Genomic DNA, 17,638 nt, shown 5'->3' on the forward strand with positions numbered 1-17,638 from the left:
CTCCCATTCTGAGGGTTGTCTTTTGGTCTTCTTTATGGTTTCCTTGGCTGTGCAAAAGCTTTGAAGTTTCATTAGGTCCCATTTGTTTATCTGTGTTTTTATTTCCATTTCTCTAGGAGGTGGGTCCAAAAGGATCTTGCTGTGATTTATGTCATAGAGTGTTCTACCTATGTTTTCCTCTAAGAGTTTGAGAGTTTGTGGCCTTACATTTAAGTCTTTAATCCATTTTGAGCTTATTTTTGTGTATGGTGTTAGGGAATGATCTAATCTCAAACTTTTACATGTCCCTGTACAGTTTTCCCAGCACCACTTATTGAAGAGGCTGTCCTTTCTCCACTGTACATTCCTGCCTCCTTTATCAAAGATAAGTTGGCCATATGTGCGTGGCTTTATCTCCGGGCTTTCTATCCTGATCCACTGATCTATCTTTCTGTTTTTATGCCAGTACCACACTGTCTTAATTACTGTAGCTTTGTAGTATAGTCTGAAGTCAGGGAGCCTGATTCCTCCAGCTCCGTTTTTCGTTCTCAAGATTGCTTTGGCTATTCGGGGTCTTTTGTTTTTCCAAACAAATTTTGAAATTTTTTGTTCTAGTTCTATGAAAAATGCCAGTGGTAGTTTGATAGGGATTGCATTGAATCTGTAGATTGCTTTGGGTAGTAGAGTCATTTTCACAATATTGATTCTTCCAATCCAGGAGCATGGTAAATCTCTCCATCTATGTGTATCATCTTTAATTTCTTTCATCAGTGTCTTATAATTTTCTGCATACAGGTCTTTTCTCTCCTTAGGTAGGTTTATTCCTAGATATTTTATTCTTTTTGTTGCAATGGTAAATGGGAGTGTTTTCTTGATTTCATTTTCAGATTTTTCATCATTAGTGTACAGGAATGCCAGAGATTTCTGTACATTAATTTTGTATCCTGCTATTTTACCAAATTCATTGAATAGCTCTAGTAGTTTTTCGGTAGCATATTTAGGATTCTCTATGTATAGTGTCATGTCATCTGCAAACAGTGACAGCTTTACTTCTTCTTTTCCAATTTGGATTCCTTTTATTTCCTTTTCTTCTCTGATTGCTGTGGCTAAAACTTCCAAAACTATGTTGAATAAGAGTGGTGAGAGTGGGCAGCCTTGTCTTGCTCCTGATCTTAGTGGAAATGGTTTCACTTTTTCACCATTGAGGGCGATGTTGGCTGTGGGTTTGTCATATATGGCCTTTATTATGTTGAGGAAAGTTCCCTCTATGCCTACTTTCTGCAGGGTTTTTATCATAAATGGGTGTGGAATTTTGTCGAAAGCTTTCTCTGCATCTATTGAGATGATCATATGGTTTTTCTCCTTCAACTTGTTAATATGGTGTATCACGTTGATTGATTTGCGTATATTGAAGAATCCTTGCATTCCTGGAATAAACCCCACTTGATCATGGTGTATGATCCTTTTAATGTGCTGTTGGATTCTGTTTGCTAGTATTTTGTTGAGGATTTTTGCATCTATGTTCATCAGTGATATTGGCCTGTAGTTTTCTTTTTTTGTGCCATCCTTGCCTGGTTTTCGTATCAAGGTGATGGTGGCCTCGTAGAATGAGTCTGGGAATGTTCCTTCCTCTGATATTGTTTGGAAGAGTTTGAGAAGGATGGGTGTTAGCTCTTCCCTAAATGTTTGATAGAATTCGCCTGTGAAGCCATCTGGTCCTGGGCTTTTGTTTGATGGAAGATTTTTAATCACAGTTTCAATTTCAGTGCTTGTGATTGGTCTGTTCATATTTTCTATTTCTTCCTGATTCAGTCTTGGCAGGTTGTGCATTTCTAAGAATTTGTCCATTTCTTCCAGGTTGTCCATTTTATTGGCATAGAGTTGCTTGTAGTAATCTCTCATGATCTTTTGTACTTCTGCAGTGTCAGTTGTTACTTCTCCTTTTTCATTTCTAATTCTATTGATTTGAGTCTTCTCCCTTCTTTTCTTGATGAGTCTGGCTAATGGTTTATCAATTTCGTTTATCTTCTCAAAGGACCAGCTTTTAGTTTGGTTGATCTTTGCTATTGTTTCCTTCATTTCTTTTTCATTTATTTCTGATCTGATCTTTATGATTTCTTTCCTTCTGCTAACTTTGGGGGTTTTTTGTTCTTCTTTCTCTAATTCCTTTAGGTGCAGGATCAGGTTGTTTACTCGAGATGTTTTCTGTTTCTTAAGGTGGGATTGTATTGCTATAAACTTCCCCCTTAGAACAGCTTTTGCTGCGTCCCATAGGTTTTGGGTCGTCGTGTCTTCATTGTCATTTGTTTCTAGGTATTTTTAAATTTCCTCTTTGATTTCTTCAGTGATCGCTTCGTTATTGAGTAGTGTATTGTTTAGCCTCCATGTGTTTGTATTTTTTACAGATCTTTTCCTGTAATTGATGTCTAGTCTCATAGCATTGTGGTCGGAAAAGATACCTGATACAGTTTCAATTTTCTTAAATTTACCAAGGCTTGATTTGTGACCCAAGATATGATCTATCCTGGAGAATGTTCCATGAGCACTTGAGAAAAATGTGTATTCTGTTGTTTTTGGATGGAATGTCCTATAAATATCAATTAAGTCCATCTTGTTTAATGTATCATTTAAAGCTTGTGTTTCCTTATTTATTTTCATTTTGGATGATCTGTCCATTGGTGAAAGTGGGGTGTTAAAGTCCGCTATTATGATTGTGTTACTGTCGATTTCCCCTTTTAGGGCTGTTAGTATTTGCCTTATGTATTGAAGTGCTCCTATGTTGGGTGCATAAATATTTACAATTGTTATATCTTCTTCTTGGGTCGATCCCTTTATCGTTACGTAGTGTCCTTCTTTGTCTCTTCTAATAGTCTTTATTTTAAAGTCTATTTTGTCTGATATAAGAATTGCTACTCCAGCTTTCTTTTGATTTCCATTTGCATGGAATATCTTTTTCTATCACCTTACTTTCAATCTGTATGTGTCTCTAGGTCTGAAGTGGGTCTCTTGTAGACCGCATATATATGGGTCTTGTTTTTGTGTCCATTCAGCCACTCTGTGTCATTTGGTGGGAGCATTTAGTCCATTTACATTTAAGGTAATTATTGATATGTATGTTTTTATTCCCATTTCCTTAATTGCTTTGGGTTCGTTATTGTAGGTATACTCCTTCTGTTGTGTTTCTTGCCTAGAGAAGTTCCTTTAGCATTTGTTGTAAAGCTGGTTTGGTGGTGCTGAACTCTCTCAGCTTTTGCTTGTCTGTAAACGTTTTAATTTCTCCATCAAATCTGAATGAGATCCTTGCTGGGTAGAGTAATCTTGGTTGCAGGTTTCTCTCCTTCATCACTTTAATTATGTCCTGCCACTCCCTTCTGGCTTGTAGAATTTCTGCTGAGAGATCAGCTGTTAACCTGATGGGGATTCCCTTGTGTGTTATTTGTTGTTTTTGCCTTGCTGCTTTTAATATGATTTCTTTGTGTTTAATTTTTGACAGTTTGATTAATATGTGTCTTGGTGTATTTCTCCTTGGATTTATTCTGTATGGGACTCTCTGTGCCTCCTGGACTTGATTAACTATTTCCTTTCCCATATTAGGGAAGTTTTCAACTATAATCTCTTCAAATATTTTCTCAGTTCCTTTCTTTTTCTTTTCTTCTTCTGGAACCCCTATAATTCGAATGTTGGTGCGTTTAATGTTGTCCCAGAGGTCTCTGAGACTGTCCTCTGTTCTTTTCATTCTTTTTTCTTTATTTTGCTCTGCATCAGTTATTTCCACTATTTTATCTTCCACCTCACTTATCCGTTCTTCTGCCTCTGTTATTCTGCTATTGATCCCATCTAGAGTATTTTTCATTTCATTTATTGTGTTTTTAATCGATGCTTGATTCATCTTTAGTTCTTCTAGTTCCTTGTTAACTGTTTCTTGCATTTTGTCTATTCTATTTCCAAGATTATGGATCTTGGAAATAGAATCTTGGATCATCTTTACTATCATTATTCTGAATTCTTTTTCAGGTAGACTGCCTATTACCTCTTCATTTGTTACGTCTGGTAGGTTTTTATCTTGCTCCTTCTCCTGGTATGTGTTTTTCTGTCTTCTCATTTTGCTTATATTACTGTGTTTGGGGTCTCCTTTTTGCAGGCTGCAGATTCGAAGTTCCCGTTGTTTTTGGTGTCTGTCCCCAGTGGCTAAGGTTGTTTCAGTAGGTTGTGTAGGTTTCCTGGTGGGGGGGACTAATGCCTGTGTTCTGGTGGTTGAGGCTCGATCTTGTCTTTCTGGTGGACAGGTCCACGTCTGGTGGTGTGTTTTGTGGTGTCTGTGGCTTTATTATGTTTTTAGGTAGCCTCTCTACTAATGGGTGGGGTTGTGTTCCTGCCTTGCTAGGTGTTTGGCATAGGGTGACCAGCACTGTAGCTTGCTGGTCGTTGACTGAAGCTGGGTGCTGGTGTTGAGATGGAGATCTCTGGTAGATTTTCGCTGCTTGATATTATGTTGAGCTGGGAGGTCTCTTGTGGACCCGTGTCCTGAAGTTGGCTCTCCCACTTCAGAGGCACAGCACTGACTCCTGGCTGTAGCACCAAGAGCCTTTCATCCACCCGGCTCAGAATAACAGGGAGAAAAAGTAGACAGAAAGAATTAGTAGAAGAAAGAAAGAGAGAGGGAAAGAAAGGAAGAAGGGAAGAAAGGAAGGAAGGACGGAAGAAAGAAAGAAAGGAGGGAGGGAGTGAGGAATGAAAGCAAAAGGAAGAGTGAATGGAATAAGGGAGGGAGGGAGGAAGGAAATAAAGAAAGAAAGACAGGAGGGAGGGAGGGAGGAAGGCAAGAAAAAGAAAGTGGAAAGAAGAAGGGTGGGAGGGAGGGAGGGAGGGAGGAAAGAAAAAGAAAGAAGGAAAGGATGAGCGGAGGGAGGGAGGGAGGAAGGGAAGGTAGGAAAAAAAGAAAGAGCAGGTAAAGTAAAATAGAATAAAGTATGAAATATTGTAGCGTTATTAAAATTAAAAAGTAATTATTGAAAAAAAAAAAAACGGACCGATAGAATCCTGGGGCATATGGTGGAAGCAAAGCTATACAGAGAGAATCTTACACAGAAGATTACACATACACATTCACAAAAAGAGAGCAGGGGGAAAAATCAAAAATCTTGCTCTCCAAGTCCACCTCCTCAATTTGGGAGAATTCGTTGTAAAAAGAGGAAAAGGGCGAGAAGTCTGAAATCTTGCTCTCTAAGTCCATCTCCTTAATTTGGGATAATTCGTTGTAAAAAGAGGAAAAGGGGGGAAAGTCTTAAATCTTGTCCTCAAAGTCCACTTCCTCAATTTGGGATGATTCGCTGTCCATTCATGCACTCCACAGACGCAGGGCACATCAAATGGACTGTGGAGCTTTAATCCGCTGCCTCCGAGGCTGCACAGAAAGATTTCCTTGTCTGCGCTCACAGCTCTCGGGTCTCAGCCTTGGACCTGGCCCCGCCTCTGCGCGTAGGTCGCTGGAGGGCGTCTGTTCTTCGCTCAGACAGGACGGGTTTAAAGGAGCCGCTGATTCGGGGGCTCTGGCTCACTCAGGCAGAGGGGAGGGAGGGGCGCGCAGTGTGGGCCGGGCCTGCGGCGGCAGAGGCCGGCGTGACGTTGCAGCAGCCCGTGGCGCTCCGTGCGCTTTCCCGGGAAAGCCGTCCCCGGGTCCCGGGACCCCGGCAGTGGCGGGGTGCACAGGCCCCCCGGAAGGCGGGGCGGACAGTGACCCGCGCTCGCACACATGCCCCGTGGCGGCGGCGGCGCCGGCGGCGGCGGCGCCGGCGGCGGCGGCGCCGGCGCGCCGGCGGCGGCCCCAGCGTCCCACGCCCGTCTCCGAAGTCCGCGCCTTATCCGCGGCTCGCGCCTGTCTCCGGCGCTTCCCCAAGCAGCCCTCTTAATGCCCTCTCCTCGCGCACCAGGAAACAAAAGGGAAAAAAGTCTCTTGCCTCTTCGGCAGCTCCAGACCCTTTCCCCGGACTCCCTCCGGGCTAGCCGTGGTGCACTAACCCCTTCAGGCTCTCTTCCTGCCGCCAGCCCCAGTCCTCTCCCTGTCCTCCGACTGAAAGCCGATACCCGAGCCTCAGATCCCAGCCCCGCCCGCCCCGGCGGCCGAGCAGACAAGAATCTCGGGCTGGTGTGTGCCTGAGGGCACTGGTCCTCTGTGCCAGAATCTCTCCGCTTTGCCCTCCACACCCCTGTTGCTGTGCTCTCCTCCGCTACTCCGTAGCTTTCCCCCTCCACCACCTGCAGTCTCCGCCCGCGAAGGGGCTTGTAGTATTTAGAAACCTTCCCTCCTTCATGGCTCCCTCCCGCTGGTGCAGATCCTATCCTATTGTCTCTGTTTATTCTTTTTTTCTTTTGCCCTACCCAGGTATGTGGGGAGTTCCTTGCCTTTTGGGGGTTCTGAGGTCCTCTGTCAGCGTTCAGTAGGTGTTCTGTAGGAGTTGTTCCACGTGTAGATGAATTTCTGATGTATCTGTGGGGAGGAAGGTGATCTCCGCGTCTTACTCTTCCGCCATCTTCCTCCGGGGTCTTCTCAAACTTCTTATCCTCTTCTCTCTTTATCCAAAGATTGCTACACATTAAATCTAGAGCCTCTAACCCAAAGGCATCAATGGACACTGACATGCTTACCTCATATCCAAGATGTAAGAGGAAAGACACACATCCATTTCAAGGCAGGCTACGGACAGGTTATAACTTAGAAGTATGAGTAGGCCAATGCAATTAAATAAATCAAATCAAATTTAGGACGAGTTGCGATACACAGACCCTATTTGGGACAAGCATACAAAGATGTGGAAACGGCTACAGGGAGCCAAGAAACATTTAGGACATACTAAGTAGGGAAATTCCTTATGGACTGATTATTTGGGCAACTCTTTAGATATAATCCAGTAGGACAGGTAAAAGGAGTTTAAATGATAAAATAGCCCATTCTTTACATTCTTAAGTTAGGTAATGCTACAGGCAGCCAGTAATGAGGACTAGTGTTAGGGTAATTGCAATGAGAGTTGGAAAAGTTGCATCTAAGAGGCATTTTAAGAATAGGACTTGGTTACTGATTGAATTTAGGTGGCGAGAGAGAGAGAGAGAGAGAGAGAGAGAGAGAGAGAGAGAGAGAGAGAGAGAGAGAGAAGTTCTAGGTGATTCCAAAGTTTGGCTACCATATGATTATGAGAAAGATGAGTGCATTAGCCAAAGTGGGGAGGGGAAAAACAGATCTCATTTGTCCACTGACATTGTCTAGTTTAGATTCTGAACTTAGAGTGACAACATCACATCCACTTACATCTTTTGAGCCAAAACGAACAAGATGAAATTTTTACAGGGATAACTGTAAATTCCTACATTTAAGTTAAGAAAAGCATTCAATTGTACAGGTTCAGGATGTGAGTTATCTCCTTGACAGTAGGTTTTTCTTGGCCACAGACAAAATTAATTATGTACCAACCATGTGCCGCATTTCTGAAAGAGTGCATGTTGTAGCCATGTTAGGCTGCAACAGAAGTGTAGTCATCTGCCTGAGGCAGATTCCATGGTCCAAACGGATCTATGTTATGAGATCACATTTCCTGTCTCACTCTAGGTACCATGTTTCTAGAGAGGAGTACTTAGAAAAATTAGAGTGTAACCAGGATGGTAAAGGGTCTGGAAATTATGTCCTGAGGGAAATGGTTAAGGAAGAATGGAACAAATTCAAGGGGAAGTTCCTTCTCTCATCCAGGGCTATCACCCATTTGTATTTTGGATCCTATCATTGCTCGTCTACTAAAGGATTTTGATTCTGCAATTATCCCTGTCCTTGTATCATTAGTTTCTCACTATCTACAAGATTATTTTCATCAGCATATAAATAAGCTGTACTATATTTTATTTTAAACAAAATACAAACCCTCCAGCTCCCTCCTAATTTTCTAGTGTCCCTTCATAACAAAAGTTCTTTAAAGAATTGTATTTTAGTCATTGTCTTCACTTTCTCACATTTTCTCCACAGCATACTTCAGTTTCCTCCTCAGCACTTCACCCCTGTTATCAAGGTCACCAATAACTTTCTTGTTGCTAAGTCCAGTGGTTACTTGTATGTTTTTATTTTACTTAACCTTCCTTTAAGATTTGACTCGAATCTTCCTCCTTAAAATAGGGGTGTGTTGGGGACCCCTGGATTAGAGGATCTAGAGGATCTTTCTAACTCCTTTTATGTGTGGTCCTTCCTATGTCTGACCAATCTGATGTTAGTAGGTACATAGGGCAGATCTTCCCTACCCTACCATATCATGTCAATAGTTTCTCTTATGAACTTTGTGATCACAGAGTGATGTTAAAGGCCTCCCTCCCACCCCATCCCCATCCATGTATTATAGAAATCTTATTGGCCTAAGTGAAAAAGCTCATTTGGGATTAGTATGACAGAAGGACCTCAGATCTTCAGCTAATTTCTGATTTCAGGAAATTAGCCCCTTTGCTGAATTTTTAATGTTAGGATACTCCTGAGTTGCTCAAGTGACTTATGAATGGATCATTAATTATGTTTTTGAATACCCGTGAAATGGTTTGTAATACAATTTTAATGAAGTTAAGTACTTTAATTGAGAATTAAATTGTGCTTAAATTAACATAAAGTGTTTGAACATGAACTCAAATGACCTTTATTTATATAGATAATTTTAGGTACATGTGAAATAATTAAGATTATGTTGATTTTTTTAGGTTATATGTATCTCAGCAAAGGGGCTTAATTATTTCTTTTTTCTCATGTAAAGTGGATAATGTATGAGTTCATTAAATCTCTATATGTTTGCAGTTGACAGCACTAAATCTGGGAAACAACCTTTTGGAAGAAGTTCCAGAAGAGATGAAATACCTTACATCCTTGAAGAAGCTCCATTTATTTGGAAATAAGATTCATAGATTTGCATCTGGAGTATGTGGTTAGTCAAAGAACAGCATAATTATAGTGTCAAACTTAATTTCCTTATATTGAACAATTTGAAAGTAAAGTGAAAAAGGAATTTTACGTTTTAATCTTTTTTGCTTGGAGATATTTACACTTGAAATTAGGGAATTTGTGGAACAACTTTTTTTCTGACTACCATATTATATATTTCTTTACATATAGATTTAAGAAAATAAATAAGCATTAGTGTTAGTAAATTTTCCCCTTTTCAGAATCAGTGTACATTTAGACTCTCAAATCTGGGCACCCTTTCTCTGGGCCAGAGAGAAAACTAGTTGAAAATCAAATCAAGAAAAGCTCTACACAGCTCTCCTCGTTCTTTATACTTTTTACACTGTCTCAAACACTAAGTCACAATCTTTGATCAAGATGTTAAGCTTAAATCAACTTGGGGAGAATTTTAAAGAAAAGATATGAGATTCAATAAATGGCATTTTTTTCTTTGTGTTTCCCTTAAACTAATAATTTCTCCATTTAATATGACATTTTTCCTATTTAATATAGGTAGAGTATGCTTAAGGACAGAACACATGACAGAGATCCAGATAATTTTTATAGGTTCATTAACTCATGTAAGGCATTTTACTACTTTGTGTCCCCAATAGTAAAATTAGAACTATATAATGGAATTTATAAAGTTCTGTGAACTTTTGAGGCATGGGTGCTATATATCATCATTGTTATCATTGAGCAGCATTTATTAAGGGTATTATTTCATGGGTCCTCAGTTAGAGGTATATAGGAAAGAGCACAAGCAGATTCTGGTACTATCTCTTTAAAGTACTTTAAAATATTAGCTCATGTATCTTGCAGAAATATTTTTCCACAAAAAATGAAACTCAAGTGCATAGTCCCCTAGTACGTCGACTTTGTCTTGAGCTCCCTGCAGAAGCTGGTGACCCAAGAGGACCTCTTCCCCACTAAATACAGCAGAGAATTCCCGAACTCCGTCCAGTCTCCGGTGAAGAAGATCAGCAAGTAGCTGTTTCACGCACCAGCGCCCATATACTCCTTCCACTTCAAGGAGACTCTGGCTCTGGAATAGAGTTGAACACACTCTACGTCCACTTCACCCTCTTCGCCAGGGAGTTGTGGGCCGTGGTGTGTTGGGCTGGTTTCCCGTGTGGTTTTCCTATTTGGTGGATGAGTTCAGCTTGTCAGGAAGACCCTTTGGACGTCATTCATGCATTTCGCAAACATTTATGGGACTACGGTTCTGAGTTTCAAAAACAAAACTAAAACCCTAGGTTCCAGTGCCTTTTATAATAGTTTCTGGTTCCAGTTTGTGGGGAGTTTGGCTGTACCCTCTATCCTCAGGTGCCAAGACTTAGCTTTCTAACTGGGATAAATTATGCCTTTTTGATTAAGTTAATCTGAGAGGGTATCAGTTACCAGCAACCCAAAGAGCCTCGGCCAAGGCAAGAAACCAGAAGGAAAACAAAGGTGTACAGAAGAGTGACTAAAATTATTTTCTAACAGATGGCTTACAAAATTTGATCCTGCTTAATCTGAACAACAATCAGCTTACAAGGATTCCTCAAGATATCGGCAGGTAATTTTGTTTCTACTGAGAGCTGGTTACCACTACTCCCCCCCATGCCCTCCCCACCAAACTGCCATTTCTCCCCATCCTGGTCATTTGAACACGGTATGCCTAGCCTCAAGTCCTTGTGGGATTTATACATAACAAAGAGGCACCTGAAGGACTGAGGCAAGCCACTGATTTTAAGCAGATGATTCTTTAAACACTTCAGAGAAATGAGAAACAGCATGACTTGGTAGTCTAAGTATGAAAGTGAGGGTTTGAAACAAAGTTCTAAAGTTGATTGTGTTATTGATTTCCTAACTGGGGAGTTCTTGGAGCTTGCTCTGCTACAGAACTGGGGACATTAAACTTTACTGTAAAGCATTTTCAGCTTGATGGAAAAGGTAATATGAAAGCAAAGACTTTAAAACCAATATGTCGTTTTCATAAAAAAAACACATTTTATTATCATTAACAAAAACAAAAACAAAATGTTATTTTTCCTTACCCTGCACATTTGCACAGATGAGCTGCTGTTACAGTGACTCTCTGGAGCCAGCTGAGGGCCTTGTCCTTCTGCAGGCAAAACACCCTCTTGGGCTTTTCTTTTGACAGATGGAGACAGAACCCTACTCAGGTTTACTTTGGAGACTCTCTTTATTGCCTATCAAACAGAAACAGATGTATTACAACATAAGAACATCCAGATTTTTAAAGAATACAAAACTTGAATAGTTCTCAACAAAGGGCTTTCTGCAACACCTAAAGTTTATTCCAATTTACTTGTCTATAACTCTAGCTAATGTATTTTTCCCCAAATAGATTTTTACAGAAAAAGTAATGTTTTAAATCAGAGCAACTAGAAAAAATTTTGAAGCTATCTAATTTATGAAGAAGAGGAATATTTATGGTAATGAAAATGCCAATAGTTGTCTGCTTGCTTTTTCAATCATTCAGCTTATCAACTGATTTATGTGTTGGTCATGTAATGAAAAAAGGACACCTTGGAAGATCTGGTGAACTAGGTTCAGATCATAACTTTGTGCAACTAGCCTTATGACCTTGGCCAAGTAATTTAACTGTCTTGGACCTTGGTTTTCTCATCTCTAAAGGAAGAATTGTGAGGAGATGAACTTTGAAATTCTTGCAGCTATAACATGATTTCACAATTTAGTAAGCATAGAGCTCTGTTTGGAGAACAAAGTACAATATTGTCTTTTGTTAAATGTATTCTTAACTATTTTAAGTGTTTTTTTATGTTATTGTAAATGGAATTTTGAAAACTTTTATTTTCAGTTGTTAGTGGCTACAATATAGACATAAAATAGATGTTTTAATAGTGACTTTGTAGTCTGTGACCCTGCTTTTAGTTCTAGTAAGTTTGTTTGGTTTTTTTTGCAGTACCTCTCTTTAACATTTTAACATTTTTATTTTTAATTTTGAAATACTCTCCTCTCATACCTTTAGAAATTCCTTGTTAACCAGGTTCATCTATTTTTCTGCTCATGCCTTCTCTGGGTGCCTTTGGTTTTTGTTTGTTTGTTTGTTTGTTTGTCAGATGTTCATATTTCTCAAGAATCTTTCCATCTGCTTCCTCTCTATCTCCTTCTGTTCTTTTGTTGTTGTTATTCTTTCTTTCAGTCTCATGTATTCACATGGCTTCCACGATCGAGTTCATAGAATCTTCCCCCAAATCTCTTTCACTAGCACTGACTATTGTCATAAGCAACAGTCCCCCATTTTAAACTGTCTAGAAATGTCACCTCATTATGTTACTAATTTAACTTCAACAGCTTGAGAGCATTATAAATCTTGATTCTTAGCTTTGCAAGAAGACACATCTGCATTTGAATCTTTACATGGTTTTCTGATGTTTAAGTTGGGCAAGTTATTCACTGCTTCTGATCCTTTATTTTCCTCATTTCTGGATTAAGGGTAATAACTCCAGCCTTAGGGTTGTGCTGTAGATTAAATTTAATGCACAAGTACATAGTTGGTGCTCAGTAGTGCTAATTTGTTCCTGCTTCTTTATTCAAAATGCTAATATTTTCTCAGTTTGCTATGCCTTCCTGTTGCCCTAATTTTACAGGTTCTATTATTCAAGGCCAAGTTCAAAATGTTGGTTCTTCCAAAATGCTTGTGAGGGACCTCAGGTACTATATCTGCAATTATAGACTCAAATCTTAACCTTTTTCTCCTTGTTTGTTGGCATTTTCTATCCTCATTTTATGACTCTATCTAATATCTCCTTCTAGACAATGATATACATAAAGGGAGAATTTGTGGCTGATCTGTCTTTGCATCTTCCGCAGCAACTAAGTGGTACAGGATGTATAATCTATATCTAAATCTATACCTATCTATATCCATGTGTGTGTATATGTTCTCCTTTGTCCTCTGGCTTCCTCTTCAGTATAGCTACTGTATATGTACAAAGAATGAAGATAGAATTTTCTTTTTCTTAAATCTCAGTTTTGATTAGATAAAATTTTAACTTTTAACATAAACCATCTGATTATAAAATATCTTTAAAAGTTAAATTACAACAAAGTTTTTTATGCTCAAATGATTCATAGTAGTTGTGAACACTTGACTGAAGAAAAGCTCAGGTGAGCTACAAAAAATATGAATTGATACGTGGCTCTGATAAGTGGGGTCTGTACAGTGGGCTTTCTTATTCTTGTGAATTTCATTCATACATTTTGTTTATTTTTTAGATTAAAAAGCCTTACATATCTGAGTATAAATCATAACCAGCTAGCCAGCATTCCTAAAGAACTTTGTTTCCTTGAGAATCTTTCTGACCTTCAACTTAACCACAATCAGCTCATTTGCATACCCAAAGAGATTAATTTCTTGAAGAAGCTCCAGAAACTTCTTTTGGTCAGGAACAACATTGAATCTTTGCCAGAGGTAAGCAAAAGATGGAACCAAATTTTCTTTTGTTGGTGAAGAACTCATTACACCATGATAAGGAGCAGTTGTAGAATAGATTTGGGCATCTGAGTACAAGAGGGCATTTGCTTTCCGTCTGATTAGGTATAATCAGTTCCCAAATCCCTATGACAAAGGAAGGTTATAACTTGGATTTTTTCACAAAACTAGGGATGCCAGATTTAGTAAATAAAAATACAGAATGCTTAAATCTGAATTTCAGATTACCGATGAAGAAATATTTTTAGTATAAGTATGTTCCAAATATTGCATGGGACATTCTTATATGATTTAAAAATCTTATTTTTTTGTCTGAAATTTAAATTTAAGTGAGTGTCCTGTATTTTATCTGGCAACTCTATATACAGCACAAAATATTAGTACTTTTTGGTTTTCGAGTATGTGCTAGTTATCTTCCATTTTTTCTTTACATCCACTCTCCCTCCTTTTCCACCCTGCTCTGTGCCTGGGAGACTGACCCGTATGGGCATCAATGAGCTCCTTTGTCCTCAGGCTTCCTCTAGGATATGGCCAATGAGGGGCAATAGCAGGAGGTGAAAGGGCAGGGGGATATTGAGTACCATATAGTTTTCCCCTGGTGTTCTCTCTAATAGGGTGCTGTGAGTTACCTGCATGCTTTTCTGGAGGGTCATAGCAAATGTCAGGTGATCCTCAATGGACATTATTACATTCCCTTGACTCTTTAGGCCTGTGGTATTAAAGAACTCCCTGCTGTTGCTAGCTTTTGGGAAACTTGTGGTTTTAGGGAACTACCTTTCTTGGTTTAGGGAACCTCGTTGATTTCCCTGAACCCTGTCAAACTTTTATAAATAGTGGCTTTATTAAACTCTCCTCAAATTTCCCAGTTTAAAAGTACTGTTTCCTGTTAAGAACCTGTCAACTGAGCCCGTGTGCTCTGGAGACTGTGCGCCACAACTAGAGAGAAACCCGTGTGCTGCAATGAAGAGCCTGCACGGCAACTAAAGACCCGATGCAGCCAAATAAATGAATACATTTTTTAAAAAAGAATATATTCCCTTTAAAAAGTCTGTGCACCCTGTAATGTGATATGTAAAAATATACCAAGGTATAGGCTATAAATAAGTATATTTCAAAAATTCTATTATTATATTCCTTAAAAATTCGACTTACTATAAACAAGTAAGAAAATGTCTTGGAATTACAGATTAAACCTATTAAAAGCATGTCTCCCTTATTTGAGGGAAAAGCAATAACAGCAGCAATATGATCATCATGAAGCATTATATTACTTAGTGTTCATAACAACTTTATAATGTATCTCTTATTATATGCATTTTAGAATAAATATCAGAGAGGTTATGTGACTTGAACATAGTTTGCAAAAGTCAGGAAAATAGCTCAGATCCATGTCTGTCTAACTTAAACGTCCATATTTCAAATCAATAGTCTTACCACAATTTTATAAATCCAAGGCGTTTAGACTTTAAAAAATTTGCATGCTAGTAAGTCCTGTCCTGAATTATCATGTAAAGAATGCCTATAATCATTTATGTCCTAGTACATTTAATACGATTCAGTCTATCATTGTTCTTTTCAGTCTGAATTATAAATGATAAGGCATTACAGAAAATACTTATTATTTTTTGTTACTGAACATATTATGAATCATTTTCTGGTACATTATAAATTATGTGTATGTCTGCACACATGCATATGAAGGTATATACCCATCCAGTTACATTGGGCATGTGGCTAGACTAACAGATTTCCCTTATAAGGAAAGGGTTGTGTTAGCACAATGCCACACAAAAGGTGGATGTGAAATAAATGCCAGTGGAATTGTTGATAGAAATAGCTTTCTAAGATTACGTCTGTGCTCTGTCTCCCAAAGGTTCTTTCTGTTTTAATGATAGAAATGTCTACTAAGTGCTCACTATGTATTAAGCCCTTTAGTAAGCACTTTTGATTAGTAATTTATTTAATGCATTCAGCATCCATATTGAAGATAGTGGCTTCCATGAACATTTCCATGTTACAAATGGAGAAACTAAAGTACAAAGATTAAGAAATTTGCCTATAGATATATAGTAAGTGTTGGAGGTGAATTTGAACCTACAAATAGTTACTACAAATAGTCTAGTTCTTGGTCACCATGTTATGTTGCCCTGGAGTGGTCAGAGGAAATGGAGAATTGAAAGAATCTGGTGATCCAGACATAGTGATCTCCCTGGGGAGATATACTGAAGAATTGACCAGGTAATTAGGAAAGGTGGTCAACTGCATCAAGTTTAAACTTACAAGAAATGTTTGTGATTCTATATATTAGACTTTTAAAAAGCTCTCTCCCTCTTTTGTTTCCTGACACAGGGACTTTGTGATCTTTTCAACCTAAGAATCCTAGACATAGCTGGAAATGTTATTCAGATGTTTCCACCAGGAGTAAGTAGAGTCTACTTGAAATATAATTGAAAAATAATTTTGTTTATGCTATTGGGAATAGAAAAAATAGGCAACCAGTAAAACCTATAGTAATTGGAACCTTGAATTATACAGATAACTCAAATATTTGCTTTGTTCTAGAATTTCAAGACCTGTTCTTTCCCATTCCTTCCTTTGTGTTCTGTGCCTGCTGAACTTGTTTGAACTGAGTGAACTCTGACTGTTATCATAAATATTTTAATATATTAGTTATGGTTAAATGTTTTTTTAAATCATATACTGTTTTTGGTTACCTCAGACTTTTTGAAAATATTATGTTCCAGAGCATAAATTTTTATCCCTTGCAATTAATCCAAAAGAGACACTTCTATTAGTTGTTTTTAAGCCATAAACAATGAAAAATGAACTTTTTTTTTTCATTTGGAGATGAATTTTGACTTTGCTTTATTTCAAATAACTGAGAAGTAGTTGGTCTTAGCAACTTTTAACTTCTGGGAAAGAAATGGCAGTTTTTCATGTTGGGGTGAGCATGTTTCCACTGCAAAGTAATAATTAGAAGCCCATCAATCCACAAGGTATTCAATAAATAGTTGTCGATCCATTAATTACTTTTTATGATTGATCAACACAAAATTGAGATTTCAGTCCTTTTAACCCACTGAGCAATATTTTACACTGAAGATGACTCAAATAGGAAAAATGAGTGTAATTTCTGTGTTTTAGAAAAAATGTAGAGTTTTTTTGTGGTAAATTATACATAACATAAAATTTACCATTTTAACCATTTTTAAGTGTGGCACTATGTATATTCATGTTGTTGCACAACCATCATCACCACCTATCTCCAGAAGTTTTCTATCTTTTCAACTGAAACTGGACCCATTAAACACTATAACTTCCCATTCCTCCCTCCCTCTAACACCTGGCAACCACCATTCTACTTCTTGTCTCTAAGAATTTGAGCACTCTAGGAATCTCATATGAATAGGATCATACAATATTTGTCCTTTTGTGACTGGCATATTTCACATAGTATAATGTCTTCAAAGTCTGTCTATGTTATAGCCTGTGTCAGATTTCCCTCTTTTTTATGGCTGAATAATATTCCATTGTATGTATATGCCACATTTTGTATATTCATTCATCTGCCCATGGACAATTGGGTTGCTTCCTCCTTTTGGCTATTGAGAATAATGCTGCTGTGAACATGGGGTACAAATATCTGTTCAAGTCCCTCCTTTCACTTCTTTTGGGTATATACCCAGCAGTGGAATTGCTGAGTCATATGGTAATTCCATGTTTTAATTTTTTTAAGGAATTGCCAAACTGTTTTCCAAAAATACAGTTTTGAATGTTTAATAAGCACTGGATGTTGTTAATGTTGACCTGGTAAATTCTGCAATATTTTATTCATCCTGCTACAAGATATTATTTATGTCTTAGTTTAACTCTTTTTCTGCCCTATGATGTCTTCTCTGATTGCCAAAGCAGCCTTCTGATGCTAATTCTTCTCTGGTACCATTATAGTTTGTACATACCACAAAGTAGAGTAAGTCTTTTCAAGTCTGTCTTCCCATTAGACTGTAATCTTACAGAGGAAGGGAGTACTCTTTTTAACCTTTATACCTGCAGTGTCTTAAATTTCAATTGAATAAATGTAAAACAAATAAAAATAATGTTCTTAAACTACATTCAGTATTTGCCTTAGTAGTATCGTGAATTCACAGTTTCTTCTACAGTGATTCTGTACTTACAATTTTGATTAAAAAAAAAACATTATTTAGATCCCATTAATTTAGAGTAATTTTGGC

The 17,638-nt window shown here is 38.2% G+C and overlaps 1 protein-coding gene across 3 annotated transcripts in view; it reads left to right on the forward strand.

Annotated features, from left to right (window-relative positions):
• Window positions 1-17,638, forward strand: part of LRRC69 (leucine rich repeat containing 69) — a gene marked incomplete at its 5' end in the record, with an annotated part of 117,778 nt that overhangs the window by 14,196 nt on the left and 85,944 nt on the right. For 2 of the 3 annotated variants that reach the window (XM_081258807.1, XM_081258806.1), the window contains 4 exons: window positions 8,795-8,921; window positions 10,427-10,499; window positions 13,190-13,385; window positions 15,756-15,827. The exons of the other annotated variant lie outside the window; for it this stretch is intronic. In XM_081258807.1, coding sequence (XP_081114933.1) covers window positions 8,795-8,921; window positions 10,427-10,499; window positions 13,190-13,385; window positions 15,756-15,827 — 468 coding nt within the window. The remainder of the gene's footprint in view (window positions 1-8,794; window positions 8,922-10,426; window positions 10,500-13,189; window positions 13,386-15,755; window positions 15,828-17,638) is intronic. 3 annotated transcript variants of the gene reach the window in all.

The sequence above is a fragment of the Mesoplodon bidens genome, assembly GCF_964165515.1.
Source record: "Mesoplodon bidens genome assembly, chromosome: 16".
Lineage (NCBI taxonomy): Eukaryota > Metazoa > Chordata > Mammalia > Artiodactyla > Ziphiidae > Mesoplodon > Mesoplodon bidens.